Here is a 23109-nt window from a genome sequence, read left to right as displayed (position 1 = left end):
AATGAGATCACCAAAAAATGAATGCTGATAGAAAACAGATGAAGTCCAAAGGCTGAGTCCTGCTTGAGGCACTCCACAGTAAAAAAATCAAGGAGATGGAGAGGAACCAGCAAAGGCACTGAGAATGAATAGCCAGTGAGGCAGAGAGAAAAGTAGAGGTGAGGCAAGGAAAGTGTTTCCCAGAGGAAGGAGTAATCAAAATGCCAGTGACTGATCAAATGAAATGAGGACTTGAGAACTAGCCGCTAGATGTAAAGTGTTAATGGAGACCCTGAAAACAGTTGTGGAGTGGTTCTGGAGGAGTGGAGGGTTTGCAAAAAGAATAAGAGAAAAAGAATCTGAGACAGCAAATACATATAGACGAATTTCATGGAGCTGGCAGAGACCCCTCTCAGGGGGAAGCGTGTGTACAAGCCTTCTAATTAGCAACACAGCCACTGGAACTCTGCCACAATCCCTAAGGCCATACCCACGAGGGATTATACAGCTCAGGGGACATAATCTAGCTATTTATGAGAATGGCTTAAAGCATTATGATGAAGTGAGATGGAATAGGAAAGAGTCTCAGAGCCTCTGGCCTCCCACCACTGGCTGCAGCAAAATGGCTACAGCTAAACTGAAACTTTAAACAAAAAACAGGAGAGGTGATCATTTGCGACCTTGTTCATGTGGAACTGCCCATATGGCAAACTGGCCACTTAGCAAACTGACATTTAGCCAATGGGTATAAAGCACCTTGGACTGAGGACAAGCCACAATATGATGTCAACATGCTTGGCAACACCTCACCTGCTTTCAGTGCCTGGGTTTCCGGTGGAAGAGAGTCAAACGTTTGTGATCCAGCGCACATCAGTTTCTCCACTCTCTCAGCTGTGATTTCAAGGGGACTAGGAAGTTTCTGGCACACCATAGCTGAAGCCTGTCATTAAGGACTCCAAACCAGGGCTAGAGCCCTTCACCAAGGCAAAAATTCTCAGTATGCACTAAATATCAAAGTAATAGTGTACATCTACACAGAAAATACCTGGGCTATAAGGCAACATTATTAAACATCTCACCTCAAAGTATGCATACACATTTCAAAGAGTTAATGGATTTCCCAAAGCCAGAAAGGGTATTCAAATTAAATAGTCTAACAACGACTGCACATAGAGTAAGTGAGGACAATAGAGATTAACAGGTTAGCTATCTGCAATCTTCAAGTTCTAACAATGTTTCATAAGGCTTGAGTCTTCATAAACTTTTAAGCAATAACCACCAGCCACTAGCTGTGATATGAGAAGGTTCCCTACCAGCTGACGTCACTGTACGAGTACGTGTCCATCACGGTTTGGGGTTAGAGTAACAGTGCTGGCCCACTTCCAAGGCACCGCACCTCCCGCCCCAACACATGTACACAGCCCAATACACGCAGATCAACAGAAAGAAAAAAACTGGAATTTTTTCATATATTAAAATGACTATAAAATGACTTCAGTCAATGTAAGCCACTTAAACTCAAGTCTTCTTGGAACCACTAACATGACAGGAAACAAGAATAAGGTAAAGAAAATATGCTATTAAAAAAACAGTACTCTAACACAAACGTCTAAGTTACCTACTTGATTGTATATCTTAGTTCAAAAGTTTTTATTCTTACATATGACTAAACAAAAGCAAAAAGACATTCTTTTTTAAAGCACTTTTATTAGTATCGTAATTTTTAAAGTATTAAATATACTTTCATGGTAGAACTTTAAAGAACCAAAGAAGACTTCCTATGGATTGTGATGCATGATTTCCAGAGGATTTCCTGTTTTCTAATAACTTTCATTTATTTTATCAAACTACAATTTCATTTAAAACCATTAAAATAAAGGATACCAAGAACAGCATGCGATATGGGTAGCCACTGACTGCAAATGGCATTGATCTGAACTTTAGGATCCAAATGACGTGCCTCTCGAGCTCCAATTTTTAATCCTAAAGAACTTACTATTTTATCAATTTTTTCTTTGTCCCTATAAGTAAACATACAAGATTGAGGGAAAAAAAGATCACATACAAAGATATATGAGGGATCACTAGGGAAAAGGAATTCAGCATTATTTGATCCATTTATTCCTAATATATTACTATTTCTATAAAAAGGCTAAAAATGTTTAGAAGGGGCTCCTACCAAAATAAGACAACCATTCAACCTCTGCTCTTATACTTTTAAATGATCCCTTCTCTGAAACATCCCATGAAGCAATTTCACAACCTCCTCAAATAAGCTACATCAAGTATTAAAGCAGTTTTACAATAAATGCTAAAGTCGTTACTCTGCCTCTGAAATTATTCAGAAAGTAAATTTATTAAAGCAAAATTTCTTTCCTACTTGCACCAGGCAAATTATTCCCCAAGGCCCCCAACAGTGATCCTGGGTTATCAAGCATCAGCTCAACCACAATTCCTATTTTTTATACTGGGTTTGTGAAAACCAAGGCCCAGCGTCTCTTTCTATCCTTTCACCGCTTCACCTCAGCAAGCTGAACTATTTCTTTTCTGTTCCTCCCCTGTCCCCCTTTACTCGGGCTAAACACATTGCTTTAAACTTTGTTTCCACAACCTATACTCCCAACTCATCCATAGAGGCTCTGTTCACCTTCTTAATCTATCTCAACCTTCTGAAGAGTCAGACTAATCAAATCGTAAAGTGAGACAAATTATACTGCCCAAAGATGGAAAGATGTCCAAAGATAAATACCACTGTAACAAGCTTACTTTTTCCAGACAGCATCATATAAACTCCATATATTTTCCAGGATCAATTGGACAAATAAAGGCTTCTTCCCTTTTGCCTGTATGAAAGAATACAGGCTTAAGTTTTGAATATTAAAGAGATACCTTACATATTCATTCTTGACATGTTTTATTATCAATATGTCTCATTTCTACTAGAAAATATTTATTCAACAGTAAAATGGAGGGAAATAATTATAAGACTGCTCTAAACAGTCAATAATCTATAATCACTGTTCCCTTCTTCTGGGAATCACTGGATTCACAATGAGACTATTCAGGGGACAAATCATGGCAGCTGCCCTACCACTGCCATCAAAGGAACACACAATACGCAAGCTGAGAGCTAAAGTTTCACTCTGCTTGGGGAGCCATTCCCATGGGAATCATTCTAAGACTATTAGAGAAAAGGCAAAATGCCCTTAAACATGAAAAACTGTTCAACTTCAAGAAAAGATAAATTAAGAAAGAAACAAAGACATACCATTTTCTCTTAGGAAAAGTTTTCAAAATTTTCAGTGTCCTCTTAGCAAACTATGCAAAAGTTTAAAAGCAAGAATACTGCGAGATGGATACTACTGTAATACTGAAGAGAGTATAAATTGATACCTCTTTTCTTAACAGTTATTGGCAATTAAGATTAAAATCATTACTTTGTCTGCCTGGTTAAAAAAATCATCATCAAGACATAAAAATTTATGCACCACCACCTCACATCCACTCCTGTTATTATTTAAAAGATGGAAGAGTAAGTGCTGGCAAGAATGCGGAGAAATAAAGCTCGTGTGCATTGTTAGTGGGAATGTAAAATGGTGTAGCCACAATGGAAAGAGTTTGGCAGTTCCTCAGAAAGTTGAAACACAGAACTGTGACATGACTTGGCAATCCTAGACACATATCCAAAGCAGGGCCTTGGACACAAAGGTCCACCAGAAGCATTATTCATAGTAGTCAAAAGGTGAAAACAACCTAAATGTCCATCAGCAGATGAATGGATAAACAAAATGTGGTATATACATACAGTGGAATGTTGTTTGGTCGTAAAAAGGAATGAAGTTCTGATACATGTCACTACATGGATATACCTTGCAGACACCATGTTGAGCCAAGTCAGACACAAAGGGACAGATGTTATATGATTCCACTTATATGAAACAGCTAGAATGTGCAAACATATAGAGACAGAAAGTAGAGTACAGATTACCAGGAGAGGGGAAAGAATGTGAAGATAATGTATAGTCGGTATAGGACTTCTGCCAGAGTGACGGAAAAGTTCAATAACAGATGGTGGTGAGGGTAGCATAGCATTGTACATGTGATTAATCCCATGAATAGTATGCTTGAAAGTGGTTGAGATACGCAAGTTTATGCTCTATGTATGTTTTCACAATTAAAAATATATACAAAGGGTGCGTGGGTGGTTCAGTGGTAGAATGCTCGCCTTCCATGCAGGAGACCTGGGTTTGATTTCCGGACCATGTACCACCCCCACCGAAAAAAAATAAAACAATATATACACACACACACACACACACAAAAGAGAAACTTAAGAGCAATGAAAACTAAGTACAATAAATGTACAATAAATGATCCTGGATTGGATCAACAATAGAACAGAGGAGAAAAGGTCCAAAGGATATTATTGGAACATATAAAAACTCTGGAATATAGACTGAAAGCTTTATATCACTTTTAAAGTTCTTGAACTTGAGGATGGTAATTAAGGTGGTTATATAAGTGAATATTCTTATTAAGAAACACACATGGAAGCATGTGATCAAGGAAGCATGATGTATATTACCTACCCAAAAATGTTTAGAAAACTGACAAAATAGATTGACTGATAGGTGGATGGATAGACTGATATGGCAAAATACTAAAACTGGTGGATCTGGGCTTTTTGGGGGTAGGGGTATGCTGGAGTTCTCTGTATGGATTTTGTGGTATTTTGCAACTGTCCTGTAAGTTTGAAATCATTTCAAAATAAAAAGTTAAAGAAAAAAAAAGGCACCAAGATGCCTATTGCAATTTCACTCAAACATTTGGGGAAAAAAATTAAAAACTGCCTGATCTTAGGGGACTGATTATATAACCGATAATGCACTCACAAAATAAACTAATAATAAAAGGATGTTTATTATGGGACAAGGACTATCCTAAAGACTATATAGATTATTTTATGCAATCAACATAACCACTCTATAATAGGTACTATTATCTCCACTTTACAGATGAGAAAACCAAGAAAAAGGTCACAGAGCTAGTGAAAAGTTGAGATCTAGAGTTGGATTCTCAAGTTATGCTCTTATCTGCTTCACACTACACTAGCTTTTTTTTTCTTTTTTTTTTTTTCACATAGGCAGGCACCAGGAACCGAACCCAGCAGGCAAGAATTCTGCCACTGAGCCACCAATGCACCGCCCTACTGGCTTCTTTTTAAATATACTGCTTATAAAAAAAAGCTTTTAATGCTAAGGGAAGATATTCATAATATGATGTTAAGCAAAAAGGCAGGCCACAGCATTATATACACAGTATAATCACAACAGGGAGATGTATATATCTATTCAAAAAGAATGGAAGAAATTAACACCATAACATTAGCAGTGTTGGGGCTTCAAAATTTTTTTCTCCTGTTGCTTTATACTGGTAAGTGCTTTCTAGAAGAAATGTATATGACTTTCAAAGATAGTAAATTAATAAAAACATGAATCCTACACTTAAAAAGCTTAAAGGAAAGTATCCTTTGAGGTTATGTGACTCAGTTCTACACAGGCTCTCTCTGTGAAGCTGGATTACAGGGAGTTCACAGCTCTTCCTACCAGTACTGTACGGTCACTGCACACAGTGAGATAAGGTCAAAGTGAAGGCTCTGTGTGGAGAGTACAGTGACGTCTGAAAGAGATGTCTCTTTATGGCAAAGGGGACACACAAATGCACAGTGCAAAATACCGAGGATCTCATTTTTGCTAAAAGGAACAATTATGCAATGAGTATTATTTAGTAAATGCAGTTCTTTTCTCCCATATTTAAAATGATTAAGGTCAGGCCACGGTGGCTCAGCAGGCAGGCAGAGTTCTCGCCTGCCATGCCAGAGACCCGGGTTCGATTTCCAGTGCCTGCCCATGCAAAACAATAAAAAACAAAAAATAAAATAAAATGATTAAGAAATCTACACAATACTTGGATAAAGACTTGTACTACCCAGATATATTCAGTAAAACAACAACAAACAACAAACCCTCACGAACTGTCCTGCATAAACCAAAGGTGAATTATACCTATTAAAGGTGTTACAGTATAGGTTTTCATAAGGCAGAATGTGACTAACAATCAAAAGAGACATATACCATATTACCTGATTAACTTTCATTATCTTCTTAGCCTTCATATTTATATAATAATCTCCCCACAAGGTTTTCAAAAGAACTTCCTTTTTAATGCCAATTTTTTTACTGTAGATTTTGGCGAAGTGCTCAATTCTGAAAGAAAATCAATATTCACATTATTAATAACAATGATAGGTATAATGAGTGTAGCTAACACTCGTGTTTCAAAGCTAGATACTACTCAAAGTGCTTTTATATATACTTACTACTAGGCATAATCGTTTCGTTTTTACTAACAAAGCAGGTACTAACTACCTACCTTGTCTTACAGAAAAGGAAAATGGCACAAAGACATTACCCAGTCCTCAGTGGAGCTGGGATTCACAGCCAAGTGGTCTGGTTCCAAAGCCCAGGTTCTTGTCCAACAGTCTCCATACTATAGTGTTAGAATTCCCGCTACAGTTTCTTTTCTTAAGTGTTCTGGTGTAAAACAAGGTAAGAGGATCAAGGCCCAGGAAATGCAGACTCCATCTGCCCATCACCATTATTCCAACGACAACAAAAAACCTTGCCTGAGCCCTTCACTGCTACAAATACCTGTTGCTCACAAAGAAAACAAATTCAAAGCCAAAAATGGCTTTTCAGCATCCTGAATTAAACGGGAAACATACACACACCAATTTAACTCTAACCAGTTCCTAGCAAAGCACCTGGTACCAGAGCTGTTCTAACTGCAAACTCGAGCTACAGCAGAGTAGTCACATGACAAACAGGGGCGCTGTCACAGGCTCCACATCACTGGATAAAGGACCTGGGAAAAACACCTTTTTGGCAGGGAACAGCACATTTAATCTAAGGTTTGACTCCAACTCTCAAAGGACCAGCATCTTAAAAGATGCCTGACATTTTCTTTAATGCAAAAGGAATCTAAAATCAGCACACCCCAGTTTTATTCAGAAATCAGCACACCCCAGACAGTTTTATTCAGATCAGTCGGCAAATGTGGGCAAGATGTTAACTACAGATAAATTAAGTTCAATTAGCTGATATTCTCTATGAGACTGGAAGCAATAAAAAGCTGGAGGAGTGGAGGTTAACAATGCTAAAGATAAATGCCCAGTGTCCTTTCTCACCGAGGGCCAAGGGAGCGAAAAATAAATTAAAATGTAAGGCATGCAGGTAGAGGGTGCAAACATCCTGGGGCTGCCTTGAGGGTTCCTTACTATCTAACCTACTATTGTAGTCTTGATTATCACTTTATCCAATAGTTAATTATTTACTACTTTTTAATTTTCAAAAAACTTAGATAATGTCTGTTAAAAGCATATTATTAATTCATAATTTCTTTTTTGCCTCTTTGAAAGAGGGAATCCTTCTTCTCTCTACAAATTTCCACCTCAGTCCAGAAATCTGGAGACTGCAGCAGCTTTCCTGGTCTCTCCCACCTTCACTGCTCTACCTTGAGGGTGAACAAGCAACACCTCCTGAGCAGAGTTCCTCTGCCTCAAACCTAAACAGACTCCATTGTGGCACCTACTCCACGGGTCAGTGAGAAGGGTCAGGCCTCCTCCTGACTTTCTGCGGTTAAGCACAGAGAGCTGGGCACAGGGCATTCCTCCCAGACACAATACAGGACGAGACCCTTACCTTTACAGCGCTTTCTGTGGGCCGATGCCTAATTCTGCCAGGCAGGCTGCAGCCCTCCATGGAGATAGCTGGGCAGGGAGCCTTGCAGGCCAACTTTCCCGACGGAACCCAGCACTCATATGTAGGTCCTACATCTACACTGGAGGGAGGCAGCACGAGGCAGCCACTCTGGCCTGAGGTCCAAACCCGTTTTCCAACCCAGCTTTCTCAGGGGAATCTTGTTCTTTGAGTGTGGTCTTTCTTGGGGCCGCAATAAATGAAACTGAAATTTTGATCTCTATGCCTGCAGCCTGGATCTACACTCAGATGGTTAAAACTGGAACTACTGAATGATTAGCAAAACTTTCAACATTTTCATATATTTTTTTTACCTAATACAGGACAGCTTTTTGATTATTCTTCATTGACACTGGAGAGAAAATAAATCCTCAGTTTAATTATACCAGTCATGAGTTATGTCTGTCTATTTGACCTGTTCACAGTCTGACGATGTGTTAAAATCTCCCCAACTGTGTGTCTGTTGATTTCTACTTATATTTCTATTTTTATCATGTACTTTATTATTGACAGTTGATGCATTTTTTTTTCAATCCTGAAATGTGCCAATTATCATACTAAAAATGATTCTTACACCATAATATACTTATCATAAATTCTACTTTGTATAACATCAATAGAGTCAAACCCATTTTCTTTATGATTAGTTGATTGACATATCTGAGCCGAAACTTCCATATTTTGCCTCTATCCATTATGCTGTTTATCTGTTTATGCAGCAAATCACTGGATTTTATCTTCTAATTTTTCTTTTAAAATATTTTATCTCCTTAATGGGAGATTTCATACATTTACTATCACAACTGTTTTGAACAGTTGGATTTCTACCATGCTTTCTATCCGTGTTTCCAAGGATTTTTAAAAATGTTTTTGTGCTATCTTGATTGTTATATTTTCCTTTAGCTTTTTCAATGATAAGTCAAATAAATATTGTTTTTAATTCTAACAGTGGTAAACTTAGATTTTTATAACCATTCTAAAATCTATCAAAATCATAAATTATAAGAAATGTTAGCCAATTTGCTTAGCCTACTACCCTCAATCTTTCTTCAGTCCACCAGCTAAACATGCATACACAGATACACACAAATCTTTCAGAATTGTGTTTATTCTTTTCCTTGTATCTTGTAATTACTACAAAATTTGCTTATCATTATCAACGTCTTCCCCACTATCACTTAGTTCTTTTATTCATCTGTCATTATTTTCACTGACAGTTTCTAGCAAAATCTACCCATTCTTGAACTCTATTTTAATTCATTTTCTCTTAATCTGCAGAATAGCTTTAAATAAGATTCTCAAAACTGACCTGCAGAGTGTATTTTCCAAGACTTTGCTGACCTTTCTATGCCTATCCTCCGAACGACAACTCAGCCAACTATGAAATTTCTGAGTCACATACGCGTTTGCCCTCTAAGCTACTCAATGGATTAATGTTCATTGCAAGAGTCTAAGACACTGGTATACAAAGACAAATAAAACTATTAGAAAGAACTTTTCATTGTCTCTTTTCTCTGTCCTTGTAGTGTATGCTGCTCCAGGATTAGAATGACTGTGCTATTAATCTAAAACAGGAACTTAATTTGATTCTTGCTGCCACTTATCCAAGTCAATGCATTTCTGCTTTTCAGAGTAGATTCTCCTGGATTAACTTCTAGCAATTGGACAGATTTAGCCAGTGGACCGAAGTTCAGTTATTAGTTACACTTCTTAATCCTGTTCCACTGTATGAGAGCTTACAGAATCATCTTTCGGATTCTGATTTGTGCTCCCTTTCCACCTTACATGGCACATGCAGCTTACAACTTCCCTTATTCAACAACATTTCAGAAGAAAATTGCAAGGAAAGGGCCTCAAGTGCTTTCATTTCTACCACGCTTTCCCATAAATCAACTGTTGAAGCAGGCACTAGATCTCTGAAACTGACCTACATCCCCTCATTTATTGACTGATAGTATCTAAGTATGTCAAAAGTTGTACGGGATACAGAAGTTACTCTTATTTTATCCATTCAAGCCTCTCCCACTTCATTTTCCTCCAACAATAAACTTCTTCCAATTTGTGAGTTTAGGTTAAAATTAGTATGGAACATTCAGTTATTTATGAAAATCATTATAAGAAAAGGACTAGCCTCCCACCTTGTGGCCCACGAGCAGAATGCTCATAAATTAAGAAACCAAAAAGGTCTAACTAACCCTGTTATATAACTGAATCACTGTAATTTTTAGCTGAAAAGGATTCTTAGACATCATCTTAGTCTGGTACTCTTATTTTACAGATGAGGAAACTGAGGCACAGAAAGGTGATAATGGCAAACCATCAACCACATATTAAAAGTGCTAACTGCCAACAGGTTCCATTTTCATTATATATCTATTATCTGAATTTATTTAAGGCTGATATTGATATGACCTTTACAGGCACCAAGTGGGCTAAGGCATCTATAATTTATTACAAACTAATGTGAAAAACTTCTGGTATTATAATATATTTTATTGCCAAGATGAAATCTATTTAGTCGAAGTCAGAAAATAAATTCCTGGGAAAAGAAAGACAAGGAACAGTCTAAGATTTAAGAGGCTGCTCACAAGCCTTGCATTCTAGTCAATTTCTGAAGTTTTCTTCTTTACCATTTCTAAGTCATACTGATAAACTATTTCATGAGTAGATTTTGTTTTGATCTGGTGCATTATTTCTGGTTCTATTATCCCAGGAAATTATATCTAAAATTTCATTACAGTCCCATAATTGTTTATATCAGAAGAAATTTATGTCAAAATAATAATCCTTTAAATATATTTGGATTTCTGGTTGTGGCTAAGAAATGTAATCAATATCCTAACACATTCTAGATATCGACATCACTGCTACCTGGCTCCATAAAGTACCTATGCAGAAGGTACAATCAGAGGAAACATCAGTCCCTATATTCCATAGTTAACATCCATGCAAGCACCAAGGGTCAATGCACCAGCTGTGTGGAGTCAGGCAGACTTCAATATTAAAATTAAAATCTTACAATCTTAACTACTAAGTGGCAGACTGGCTCTGAATGATGTGAACCAAATTGTTCAATACCTTGAAATAATATGACTAGCTCAATACCTAGCATATGTATATCCCTAGTAAAATTAATTTCTACCGGCATCTCCTACTGTAGATACTAAAAGTTGATAAAATATATTTGCTTTTTAAATATGTACAAATAATCTCTAGAGGATACACAATAAACTGTCAGGACAAACTGGTTTCCTGTGGAGAAAAGAACTGAAAAGCTAAGAGAGAGGGTAGGAGACTTTTCATATTATGCATTTTTATTATATCTTTTGAATTTTAAATTTATTCAAAGAAATCAATTGCACATAAAATCTAAAAGAGATGCAAGAGTGGTTCAATATTTAAAAATCAATCAAAATTATGAAGCTATCAATCAATGCCAAAAAAGCATCTAACAAAATTCATGACCCATTTGTGCTGGTCTGAATCTGTGGTGGACCCCAGAAAAGAAATGCTCTTTAATCCTCATTCAACATTGCTGGGTGGGAGCATTTTGACTGTTTCCATGAAGATGTGACCCACTCAATTGTGGGTGGTAACTTTTGATTAGATAATTTCCATGGAGGTGTGTCTCCACCCACTGAAGGTGGAGTTGCTTACTGGAATCCTTTAAAAGAGGAAACATTTTGGAGAGAGTCCTCTTTTTGGTAGAGCCATGAGAAAGCCAGAGTGAGCCACGTTTGTCATGTGCCCTTCCAGTTGAGAGAGAAACGTTGAATGTCATCGGCCTTCTTGTACCTTTCCCTGGATGCCTTAAATTGGACATTTCTATAGCCTTGTTTTAATTGGGACATTTTCTTAGCCTTAGAACTATAAACTAGTAACTTAATAAATTCCACTTTTTAAAAGCCATTTTGTTTCTGGTATACTGCATTCTTGCAGCTAGCAAACTAGAACACCATTTATGATAATAACTCTTAGAAAAAGAGGAATAGGGGGAATTTTCTCAACTTGATAAAAGAACATCTTAAAAAAAAACAAACTTGTAGTTATTGATATATCTATAGCAAATGTTATACCTAATGGTGAAAGACTGCTTTCTCTCTCAAGTTGGGAAGAAGGCAAGAAAGTCTACTCACACCACATTTATTTAACAAAATACTAGAAGTTCTAGCCATTACAAGAAGGCAAGAAAAGGAAACAAATGGCACATAAAGGAAGATATAAAAATCTCAAGGAATTTACAGAGATTCCTAAAGAAGCTAGTAAGTACATTCAGCAAAGTCATGGGATAGAAGATCAACATGCAAAAATCAACCGGTAAAGAAAAAAATCGACTGGATTTCTATATACTAGTGATGAACATGGACACTAAAATTAAAAATAGAAAACTATTTATAATAGCTCAAAACATGAAAAGTTAGGGGTAAAATTAACAGAACATGAAAGGATTTCTATGCTGAAAACGCTAATATGCTGATGAAATAAATTTTAATAATCTAAATAAATAGAGAGACATTATATTCATAGACTGGAAGAATCACCATAATAAAGATGTCAATTCTCCCCAAACTGATACATAGGATTAATGCATTCCTCATCTAAATTTTAGCAATATTTTTTTTTGTAGATAAAGAAGAGATTGTTGGAAGATTTAGATGCAAAGACAGAGCCTAAAGAAAAGCTAAAACAGTTTTTGAAAACGAAGAAAAATGTAGAAGATAACAGTCTGATTAGTGTACATAGCTAAGGTACCACTGCATTTAGAGGAGGAACGACAGCCTTATAGAGCAATGGAACTGGAGCGAAAATTCAGAAATGGACCCACACAAATATGTCCAACTGATTTTGACACAAAAGCAATTCAGTGTAGGAAAGATATCCTTTTCAACAAATGGTGCCGGAGTAATTGGACATCCATAGGTCCTGCCAAAAAATCTATTTCATTAGGAGAAAATATTAAGGATTTAGAGATAGGCAAAGAGTCTACAAACATGACCCCAAAATAAAGATTCAAGTGATGGTTTGAAACTGTATGTACCCCAGAAAAGCCATTTTTCTTTAATCCTGTTTCAATACTGCTGGGTGGGAATTTTTTGATGAAGTTGTTTTCATGGAGATGGGGGAACAGGTGTTTTCCATGAACATGTGTCTCCACCCATTCCAGGTGGGTCGTTTACAAGGCAGATGCAAAGGTAGTGGAAAAAGCTTCAGAGCCCACATAGCTAGAGACCTTTGGAGATACAGAAGGAAAATGCCCCCAGGGAACCCTCATGAAATGAGAAGTTGAGAAAGCTAGCAGATGTCACCACGTGCCTTCCCCAATGACAGAGATGTTCTGGATGGCATTAGCCTTTCTTGAGAGATGGTAACCTCTTGTCGGTGCCTTAATTTGGACATTTTCATGTCCTTGGAACTGTAAATTTGCAGCTTAATAAATTCCCTTTATAAAAGCCGTTCCATTTCTGGTCTACGGCAATCCAGCAGTTTTAGCAAACCAGTAAAATTCATAAAAGGAAAAACTGATACACTGGATTTCATCCAAATTAAAATCTTTTGCTCTGCAAAAGACCGTTAAGATGATGAAAAGTCACGCTACAGATTCAAAGAAAATATCTGCACATCACGTATGAGAGAAAGGACTAATACCTCCCATATGTAAAGAACTCTCAAAACTCAAGAGCAAAAACAAAACAAAGCCAAACAAAACAATCCAATCAGAAGATGGGCAAGGACAAGAAGAAACATTTTGCTGAAGACATACAGATGGCAAACAAAGACATGAAAAGATGTTCAGCATCATTAGTCACTAGGGAAATGCGACATATCAGTACATACCTACTAGAGTGGCTAAAATAGCAAGAGCAACACCACCAAATGCCAGTGGAGATGTGGAGAAACAGGGGGGAATGTAAAATGGAACATCTACTTGGGGAAACAGTTTGGCAGTTTCTTTAAAAACTAAGCATGTAACTACCATATGACCCAGCAACTGCATTCCTAGACATTTACCCCAGAGAAATGAAAACTTGTGTTCACACAAACACCTGCACATGAGTGTTTATAGCAGCTTTATTCATAAAAGCCAAGAACTGCAAACAATCAAAAAGGAATTCAATGGGTAGTTAACCAAACTGTGCAGATCCATACCATGAAATACTACTATTCATCAATAAAAAGGAAGGAATTATTGATACATGCAATAACTGAGAAGAAACTCCAGAGAATTACACCAACTGAAAAACAGTCAATCCAAAGTTTACATACTGTTTATATAACTTACATAACATTCTCAAAATGATAAAATTATAGACTGGAGAAAAGTATAGTTCAGTGGCTGCCAGGGGTTAAAAGGGAGGAGATAATATGCTATAAAAAGGCAGCATGAGAGACCCTCGGGTGATGGAAATGTTCTGTACTTGGTATCAGGATCAGTACCCTGGCTGCTCTACTGTAGTACAGTTCTGGAAGATGTTACTACGGCGGGGGGGGGGAACTGGGTAAAGGATACGTGGATACTTTGTATTATTTCTTACATCTATAACTCCAATTTACAACTACTGTGATCTCAAAATAAATAGTTAAATAAAAAAATCAACTGCACATGAAATCCAAACAGACTTACCCAAAGCCCCACCCATCTATAGCACTTGTAAACACCACATTTCCCTGATCTGGAGAGAAGTACAGGTGAGAATCATCCGTGTCCTCCAAGCCAGTGCTCCAGTCATAAACTTGCTCCCCTTGCTCAGAATTTGAATTCACTTGGGATTCAGTCTCTCTCTCTGCTCTTTCTTCTAGGACTTTAGAAGTAAAAAGAGTTCCTGTGAGTGCATTAATCTAGGAAAGATGGTGAAATGGCAGAATGTCATTCAGATGCTTGGCACACGCATGGCAGGAGACACACTACTCAATCCTCGTTAGGGCTAGCATCATCAGTGACCATTGGGCTCATGTTAAGCACATATGGATGGAAGCGACATTTGCAATCAATGATTAACTTATACACTGTTAACCCATTCTTTCTATACCTAGTAAAACTAAATTATAAGTTTTTGAAAGGTCATTTTTTCTAATTATTATTATTTTAATGCAAACACTAATATGGCAAATCTTTCATCTGTTTTATCCGTTCCAGGATGCAGTGTTACTAGGACCTCATAGTTTCTAACCCCATAATGCTGGTTATAACCTTAGTCAATTACTTCTTCCATTTCTCACATCTGCAATTTGAAATTGTCCCCACTCTCTTCAGGTCCACTTGCCAAACAATAATCTCAAACTATGTGACTCGCAAGTAAGTAACCTTATTTCCTAACTCAGAGAGAAAACGGACCCTGTTAACACAGAAATCCAGGAGCACACCATGTTCCCACCAAGAACCTCCTCATTTCTGCACATCCACCTGGCCCTTCTCTTCCCACATGGGGAAGGAGCATTGCAGGTGTGCCCAACCCTGCCCGACTCCACAGGGAACTAGCTCCAGCGATTTTTCTTTTTCACTACATTACTTCTAACATCACCTTTTTTAGTAAATAGTCTCGAGTTGGTCTCTTCAATGACTTTTTATTTTCTTGAAGAAGAAAGTATAAATTCCCATGCCAAGCATACAAGATTCACCATTATCTAGGGCCTGTATTCTTTTCTACTCCCATCTCCTGTCACGGTCTAATTCTCCAGCTATAACAGACAACTTGCAGTTCCTTGAATGCAACATAGCACCACATTTTTCCTTGCCTTTGAAAATCCTATTTCCGCTTTCTCCTATTTCTCTACCTGCAAATACCTAGCTTCCCTGCATCTCATTCAGGGCTTTTGTTGTGATACTTTTCTTACCTCTCTCTCTTCCTTACTGACTCCAGTTTGGGTCAGCTATCCCTCACCTAAGTTCTCAAATCACACCCAATGCCTACCTCATTTTTCTCTAAATACTCTTTAACTATTTGTCTCCCCTATTATACTGTGAGCTCTTTGAAAGTAGGGACTCTGACCTGTTTATAGTCACAATCCCTAGCATGCAATAGATATTCAAGAATCACTCATTCAATATGTATTTACGCAAACATTTGCTGAATAAATAAATGAATACTTGGGTAAAATTTCATGTAAAGACAGGTAATAAAATACCACAGAACTTCCTAATACTGCTTCATTTTGGAACCAAACTACAATGTTTTCAATAAGAGAGCTTTAAAACTTACTGTTAAAGTTTTAGACTAAAAGATGCTTCCAAGAGAAGGAGGAGATGCCTGACAGCATTCTTGTCTGTTGTCTCTATTGTAGCATGATGACTCAATACACGTAAATCTTAACTGACAAAATGTCTAGGTAAATGAATTTTCTGCAGCACTGCCTCACACCCAACTCAGAAACTTCCTTACAACACTTCTTGAACATTAATTTTTAAAATACTAAAGTGAAGTATAAAATACCTGTTCTAAAATATTCTTGAGGTGAGAATAGGCCTCCTGCGGAGTGAATTTCAGTTCCACTATCAAGCGGTCTATCTTATTAATCACTAAAACTGGACGGATGTTTTCAAGCCATGCTTGTCGCAAAACTGCTTGTGTCTGATTAAAAAAGAAAGAAAATCATTAAAACAAAAGCAGTTATATTAAGGCGTCAAATACAAAAGTCTACATCTTTTTTTTTACTATAAAACTAAGGTTCTGAAAATAGGTTATTAAAGAAATGAGCTTAAAAAGACAAGAGCCGCTCTTAACTCCACCCCAACAGTAATGGTATGATCACTCTGGCCTTGGAGGTAAACGCTTTCATTTTCAGTGGAAAAGTTGAGAAATACTGGATTAAGGATACAGTAGTATCAAATAGGGAAGGAGGGTGGTTTTGTGTGATTGTGTGTGCAGTTGGGTAAGTGCAGGAGGAAAAGTGCAGGCTGAGAAACCCACAGAAGAGAGTTTCTCTGATCAAGAGAGGCAGTTCTGATATGCTGCCATCAAGAACCTCTCACAGTCTTCAGAAGCCTTTTCCACTGAACTGAAACCTCCAATTACACTCAAAATTCCACATTTCTCCCATTCCTGCTGCATTCTTCTCCAAGAGGATACCATGATAATTCAATCAAGTTCCCAAAATTCAAGTCACCATCTCTAAGATCCCTTCAAAACTCGGGTAATCTAACTCTATCATTGCCTGAAACATCATCAAATGTGAAAAATAAAACCACCTTTCTGATTGTCAGGGTACTGCCTAAAATGGCACAGTGTAATCAATAGTCAGCTCCACCTCTTCTCCCTTTCTTCAACCAATTAAATACTTTCACATGAAAGTCCATCACCTGGGGACAGACTCCTTCCACAGCATCTACCACAATGATGCACCCATCACAAATACGAACAGCTGTTGACACTTCTGAGGAGAAATCCACATGTCCTGGAGAGTCTATTAGATTAATCAGGTAGTCCTCATTACCTGAAATGAAATTTTAAAGAACATTTTCAGTTGTGCAGGTATAATGACACTTCCTTAGGCATTCTAGAATAAGAAAGTATCTAGGAATGAAGCTAAAACCTCAATCAAGAGCTATCATTCCAATTTAGGAAGTCCCACTAATGGGACTCCTGATTTCAAACAGCATCTATATAAAAATCAGACTATATTATTCCAATAGCTTACCATTTATTAAGAGCTTACTGTGAGCCTAGCACTGTGCTTGCTAAACACTTCAACATGCTAAAAACACATTATTGAATCCTATAAGAGAAACAGTACTAGTCCCAATTTCACAGGCTAGGAAATGAGACTAAAAACCCCAACACTAAGGGTATGAGAGCGAATGCTATTCAAAGGGGCCCACACAGGAAATAAGAATTTTAAAAGACACAAAGCAGGTGGCTAAATTCTTTCCTACAGCTTCTCAAAGGTGAAGGTATGAATCTGCTCAATCAAGATTTAGAGTCAACTGTTACAAAAACTTACGGAGCATCGCAGTACCAAGTTGTGTGCCACTGTGCTCTTGCATATTATGTCCTTTAATCCTCATAAGAAACTAATGTATTATAATGCATAAAGTTTAGAGCTGGTGACCAACTCATTATGATCTGTCCTGTTTTAGCACTGAAAGTTCCACATCCCATCAAGCCCCTCAGGTAAACCTGAACAAAGTCACCCAAGTCAGAGACTTAACATTAAAACATAACGTCCAGGAAGATGGTGGAGTGGGGTGGGGTGAGTTCATCCCTGCTCCACAGAACAGGAAGGGGCAAGGGGAGAGGATGACCAGGACTGTGGTCCTGGGGAGGTGAGTAATTGAAGAGCGTTTCCAGGCTGTTCTGGGGAGGTGAGAGGCGACGGGTTTGGATTGGCTGTGATCCCCACTGGAGGCTAACAGTGGTGAGGGGAGTTCTGGTCCAAAGGAGCTGACCAGCCTTCTGCTCCAGGCTGCCCCAGCTGGAAATGCCTGCAGGGAGCCAGAGGTGGGTCTGGCTGACCACTGCAAAGAGCCACACCCCCAGGCTCTGGTAGGAAGCCCCCACCTGACTGCTGCCAAGAGCTGTGCCATTGGGAGCGGCACCTGGTGAATCTACCATGCCCTGGGCATTATAGTTAAGCTGATCCCCCCAGGTGCTGGTCAGCTCTTGCGTACCCCGTGCTAGGACCAGCCATTCCACCACCACAGGACAGGAGCAGTTCTCCCTGCTGTGCATGCCTTCTCATCAGCCACCACTGCAGTCAGGGAGTGGGGAGCCTAAGGCAGGAGGGGTTTCAGGAGCGAGAAGTGGTAAGTGCAGCCAGGTAAACTCCATGACTGCCTAGGATTTTTTCTATTCTCACTTCTTTTTACCTTTTAATGTATTTTTTCTCTCTCTATATATATTTCATTAGTAGTATTATAGTTATTCCACTTATTTTCTATTTTATCTTTTACTTACATATTTTGATATATTAATATTTCATTGATTTTGCTTTTTATTTTTTTAATTTTTTTACTATTCTATTATTTACTTTTCTTTTCTTTGTAATTTTCTCTCCCTTCCGAGGACACCAGTCTGAGTTCATGCCCAATATATCTTGGGGTGTCCGTCCTGACTTTGGGGGCTACTACTGGTGAGATGTATTTTGTTATTTATTCATATTTTTGTATTATTATCATTATTTTGTGGGTGCATATGCCAGGAGTTGAGCATCTACTGATACAGATACAGTGCAATACCTATCAAAATCCAAGTAGCCTACTTTGAAGACTTGGAAAAACCAGATATCAAATTTATTTGGAAGAGAAAAAGACCCTGAATCACTAAAGATATATCCTAGAAAAAAAGGGCAAAGTGGGAAGACTATCACTTTCCGACTAAGCCACAGTGGTCAAAACAGCATGGTACAGTACAAAGACAGAAGTTTTGACCAATGGAGTTGAATCAAGAGTGCAGAGATAAACCACCAAATCTATGGACAATTGTCTTTGACAAGGCCCCCAAATCCAGTGAACTGGGACAGAATAGTGTTTTCAATAAATGGGCATGGGAAAGCTGGATATCAATAGCCAAAAAAATGAAAGAGGACCTCTATCTTTTCTCTATACAAAAAATTAATTCAAAATGCCTTGAAGCGGTGGGCAATGGTGGGGCAGTGGCAGAGTTCTCGCCTGCCATGCCAGAGACCCGGGTTTGATTTCCAGTGCCTGTCTATGTTAAAAAAAAAAAAAAAAGTCATTAAAGACCTAAATGCAAGCACCAAGACCACAAAACTTCTGGAAGAAAATGCAGGGAAACATCTTCAAGACCTAGCAATAGGAGGTTGCTTCTTAAACTTTACACCTAAAAAACAGACAAATGGGAACTCCTTAAGATCAAGAGCTTTTGTGACTCAAAGGACTTTGTCAAAAAGGTAGAGGCAGCCACCTCGATAGAAGGAAATACTTGGAAACCATATATCAGATAAAGGCCTGATATTTTGTGTTCAGAAAGGAATTATACAGCTCAACAACAAAAGAACGACCCAATTATAAAATGCGCAGAGGATATGAATAGACACTTCTCTGAAGAACAAATACAGGTGGCTAAAAGCACATGAAGAGCTGCTCATCTTCATTAACTACAAGGGAAATGCAAATCAAGAAGACAATGAGATATCCTTTACACCTATAAGAATGGAATTTGGAAACTTTATTTATTGTTGGTGGGAATGTATAATGGGTACAGTCATTGTGGAAGACAGCTTGGCGATTCCTCAGAAAACTAATTATTGAGGTGCTCTATGACCTGGCAATACCACTACTTAGTATATACTCAGAAGGGTTGAAAGCAGGGACACAAACAGACACATGCACACCAATGTTGACAGAGGCAGTATTTACAATTGCCAAAGGATGGAAACAATCCAAATGCCCATCAACAGATCAGTGGATAAACAAAATGTGGTATATAAACACAATGGATTATGTGGGAGTAAGACAAAATGAGGTCCCAAACATATGACATGGATGAACCTTGAGGACATAATGCTGAGTGAAATAAGTCAAACACAAAAGGACAGTTACTATTTGATTGTGCTATTATGACTCTGGTAAAGGTAACCTCAGAGGTCACACTGTAGCCAAGAGCAGACACAGAGCTTACACAAAAGCTAGAGATGGAGGAAAGGCTATGGCTACTCTAAGTGGCTGAATGTAAACATAAGGGAACAGACAGAAGTGATGACAATTAATTAGCGGGGTTATAAGTAAAACTGCCACATTGAAGGTGAGTATCTTCACCTTCTGAAAGGTCTTCTTCAGAAAATACTTATAAGAAAATGGAGCCTAGACTGAAAGGGGATGTTCAGTGCCAAGTATCCCACTGATTAAATCTATAATTATAAATAAAGTTCTTGCACAAACTATTTCAATGGTTTGATAGTAGACAAAGAGTCAATAGTAGAGGAGACAGGGTGAAAACTACAAATGCATGCTATGGCCAATGTTAACAGGAAAACATCAACAGTACCACAGCACTACCTGGGACAACTAATGGGAACTCGGGGGGACAAGTGATAAAGGGTAGTTTGATAGTTGGTGATGCTATGTTTTTTGGTTCTTTGTCATTATGGACCAATGAAAATTGTCTAAAATTGAGAGTACTACTGTTTTAGTTTGCAAGCTGCCAGAATGCAAAAAATATATCAGAAATAGAATAGCTTTTAAATCGGGGAACATGCAAATTTACATATTCTAAGGCCGTGAAAACATACAAATTAAGCAAGGCTATAGAAATGTCCTACCTAAGACATCCATGGTAAGATACCTTGATTTAAGGTCGATGACGTTCAGTGTTTCTATCCCAACTGGAAAGGCACGTGGTGAACATGGCAATGTTTGCTGGTTTTCTCTCCAAGCTTCTTAGTTCATGAAGTTCCCCAGGGACATTTTCCTTCTTCATCTCCAAAGGTCTCTGGCTGCATGAGCTCTAGTGGCTCTAAACTTTTTCCAAAATGGTTCCCTCTTAAAGGGCTCCAGTAAACAACCCCACCTTGAATGAGTAGAGACACATCTCCATGGAAACCATCTAATCAAAAGTTACCACCCACAACTGGGTGGGTCACATCTCCATGGAAACAAGCCACCCAGCATTACTGGATGAGGATTAAAGAACTTGGCTTTTCTGGGGTACACAACAGGTTCAAACCAGCACAACTGCTGATTATACAACCAAATGAGGATACTGTAAGATGCGGTGTGTTTATTTTAGACATTATCCATGATGCCCAACTGATGGAGGGAGCCATAGGGTACATGATTGTGAAGCAGAATGCAAACTGTGATACATTTATATGATGGAAAATGGTACAGCTACAAAAAGGAAGGGGGTTGAGAGGCACACAATGAAGTGAATAAACCTTGGGAACAACCTGTTGTACAAAATAAGCCTGAAACAAAAGAACACGCTAAGGTCTCTTTCAGAAAATACTTATAAGACAATGGGGGCCTAGATTGGAAGTCCTTACACAGCACAGTTAGTCAAAGCTGTAAATGTATTCTAGATTCCAAGACACTGAACATAGGTATGTGTATCAGCTGGTATTTCCCTGGCTCTGAATAACTGTGACACCTGGGACGCAGAGATGGCGTGCTGCAGCCCTGTTAGCATAGCTATGTACTATAACAGTTATAGTAACTGAAGGGAACAGTGGACTTTAATTAAAGTTAAAAACAAAGCCAATCTGGCTGGGTCAAAAGTAAATCAGAATACAGGTAAAAGGAGACCTTCACCTACTGTATGGGACCAAATGCAGAGTTAACTATATCCAGAACCTATATATTCTCTACCACATAATTGAAATCCGCCTGTCTGGACAGCTCATTTAATGACCCAGACTCCTAGGGTCCAGAGAGGGAACGAGGCCTGTAGTTCTGTGTAGTTTGGTGTAAAGCCGAGACACTTCTCAGACTGTGGTGGACTGGTAACTGGGAGGTGTTCAAGTCCCTTGATATATATGGAACTACTGAACTTCCCCATCTGGTACCCTCTCAAATACTGGGGACTCCTCGGAAAATGGGCCAGGCCCTTGATTTCGGGGCTTGCCCTTATGAAACTTGTTTTTCTAAAGGAGAAGCTAAGACTGCCCATGGCAAGGCTTAACAGGTTTCTAGGAAACCTCTTTGTAGCGCAGATGTGGCCTCTCTCACGAGGCCCAACTCTGCAAGGAAAGTCATTGCACTCCTTCCCTGCATGGACATGATACAGGAATGAAGGTCTCCCTGGTGGCATGGGGCGTGGTTCCCAGGGATGAATCTGGTCCTGACACCGTGGGATCAACAATACCTTCCCGAAGAAGGAGGGGAAAAGAGACGAAATAAAATAAGGCATCGGTGGCCAAGGGGGATCAAATGGAGTTGGAGAAACTATTCTGGAGGCTCCTCTTATGCAAGCTTCAGTTAGTGCCAACTGCCATGATTTGCTAAACCCCAACCAACATCACTCTTGCTGACTCTTGAGAACACCTAGGGCTTGAACTGAGACTCTACAGAGGTTTACACACTAACTTTGCTTTCCCGGAACCGATAATTCTCAGAGGGTTCCTAGATGAAATAAATCCTGAAACCCAGAGGGAAAAGCCTCTCTGAGATTATGAATTAATTGCATCCACCTATCCTTTAGTGTCGATACCTCTTCTCAACATGAAAAAGTCAGAACAGGCATTTCTCAAAGGTGCCTATAGATTGGGAAAAGGATCAAAGGAGAAAGAGGAGGTATAACAGAGAGAATAAGATTTAGCAAACTGCTGAATCACTATATTAATACTTCTTCTAGCTTCTACTGTTTAGGAGCAGCTAGAATAAAAATTCGAGGTAGTGGAAAAGTAGCCTATGACAAACTCG

The 23109-nt window shown here is 38.5% G+C and overlaps 1 protein-coding gene across 1 annotated transcript in view; it reads right to left on the bottom strand.

Moving 5' to 3' along the window:
• EFL1 (elongation factor like GTPase 1) overlaps positions 1-23109 on the bottom strand; it is a 154831-nt gene that overhangs the window by 98501 nt on the left and 33221 nt on the right. Inside the window, 7 exon segments of the mRNA XM_077124350.1 lie at positions 790-912; positions 1864-2000; positions 2746-2822; positions 6122-6245; positions 14419-14633; positions 16226-16363; positions 17092-17225. Coding sequence (XP_076980465.1) covers positions 790-912; positions 1864-2000; positions 2746-2822; positions 6122-6245; positions 14419-14633; positions 16226-16363; positions 17092-17225 — 948 coding nt within the window.

The sequence above is a fragment of the Tamandua tetradactyla genome, chromosome 12, assembly GCF_023851605.1.
Source record: "Tamandua tetradactyla isolate mTamTet1 chromosome 12, mTamTet1.pri, whole genome shotgun sequence".
Taxonomy (NCBI): domain Eukaryota; kingdom Metazoa; phylum Chordata; class Mammalia; order Pilosa; family Myrmecophagidae; genus Tamandua; species Tamandua tetradactyla.
This window is presented reverse-complemented; position numbering and strand designations above follow the sequence as displayed.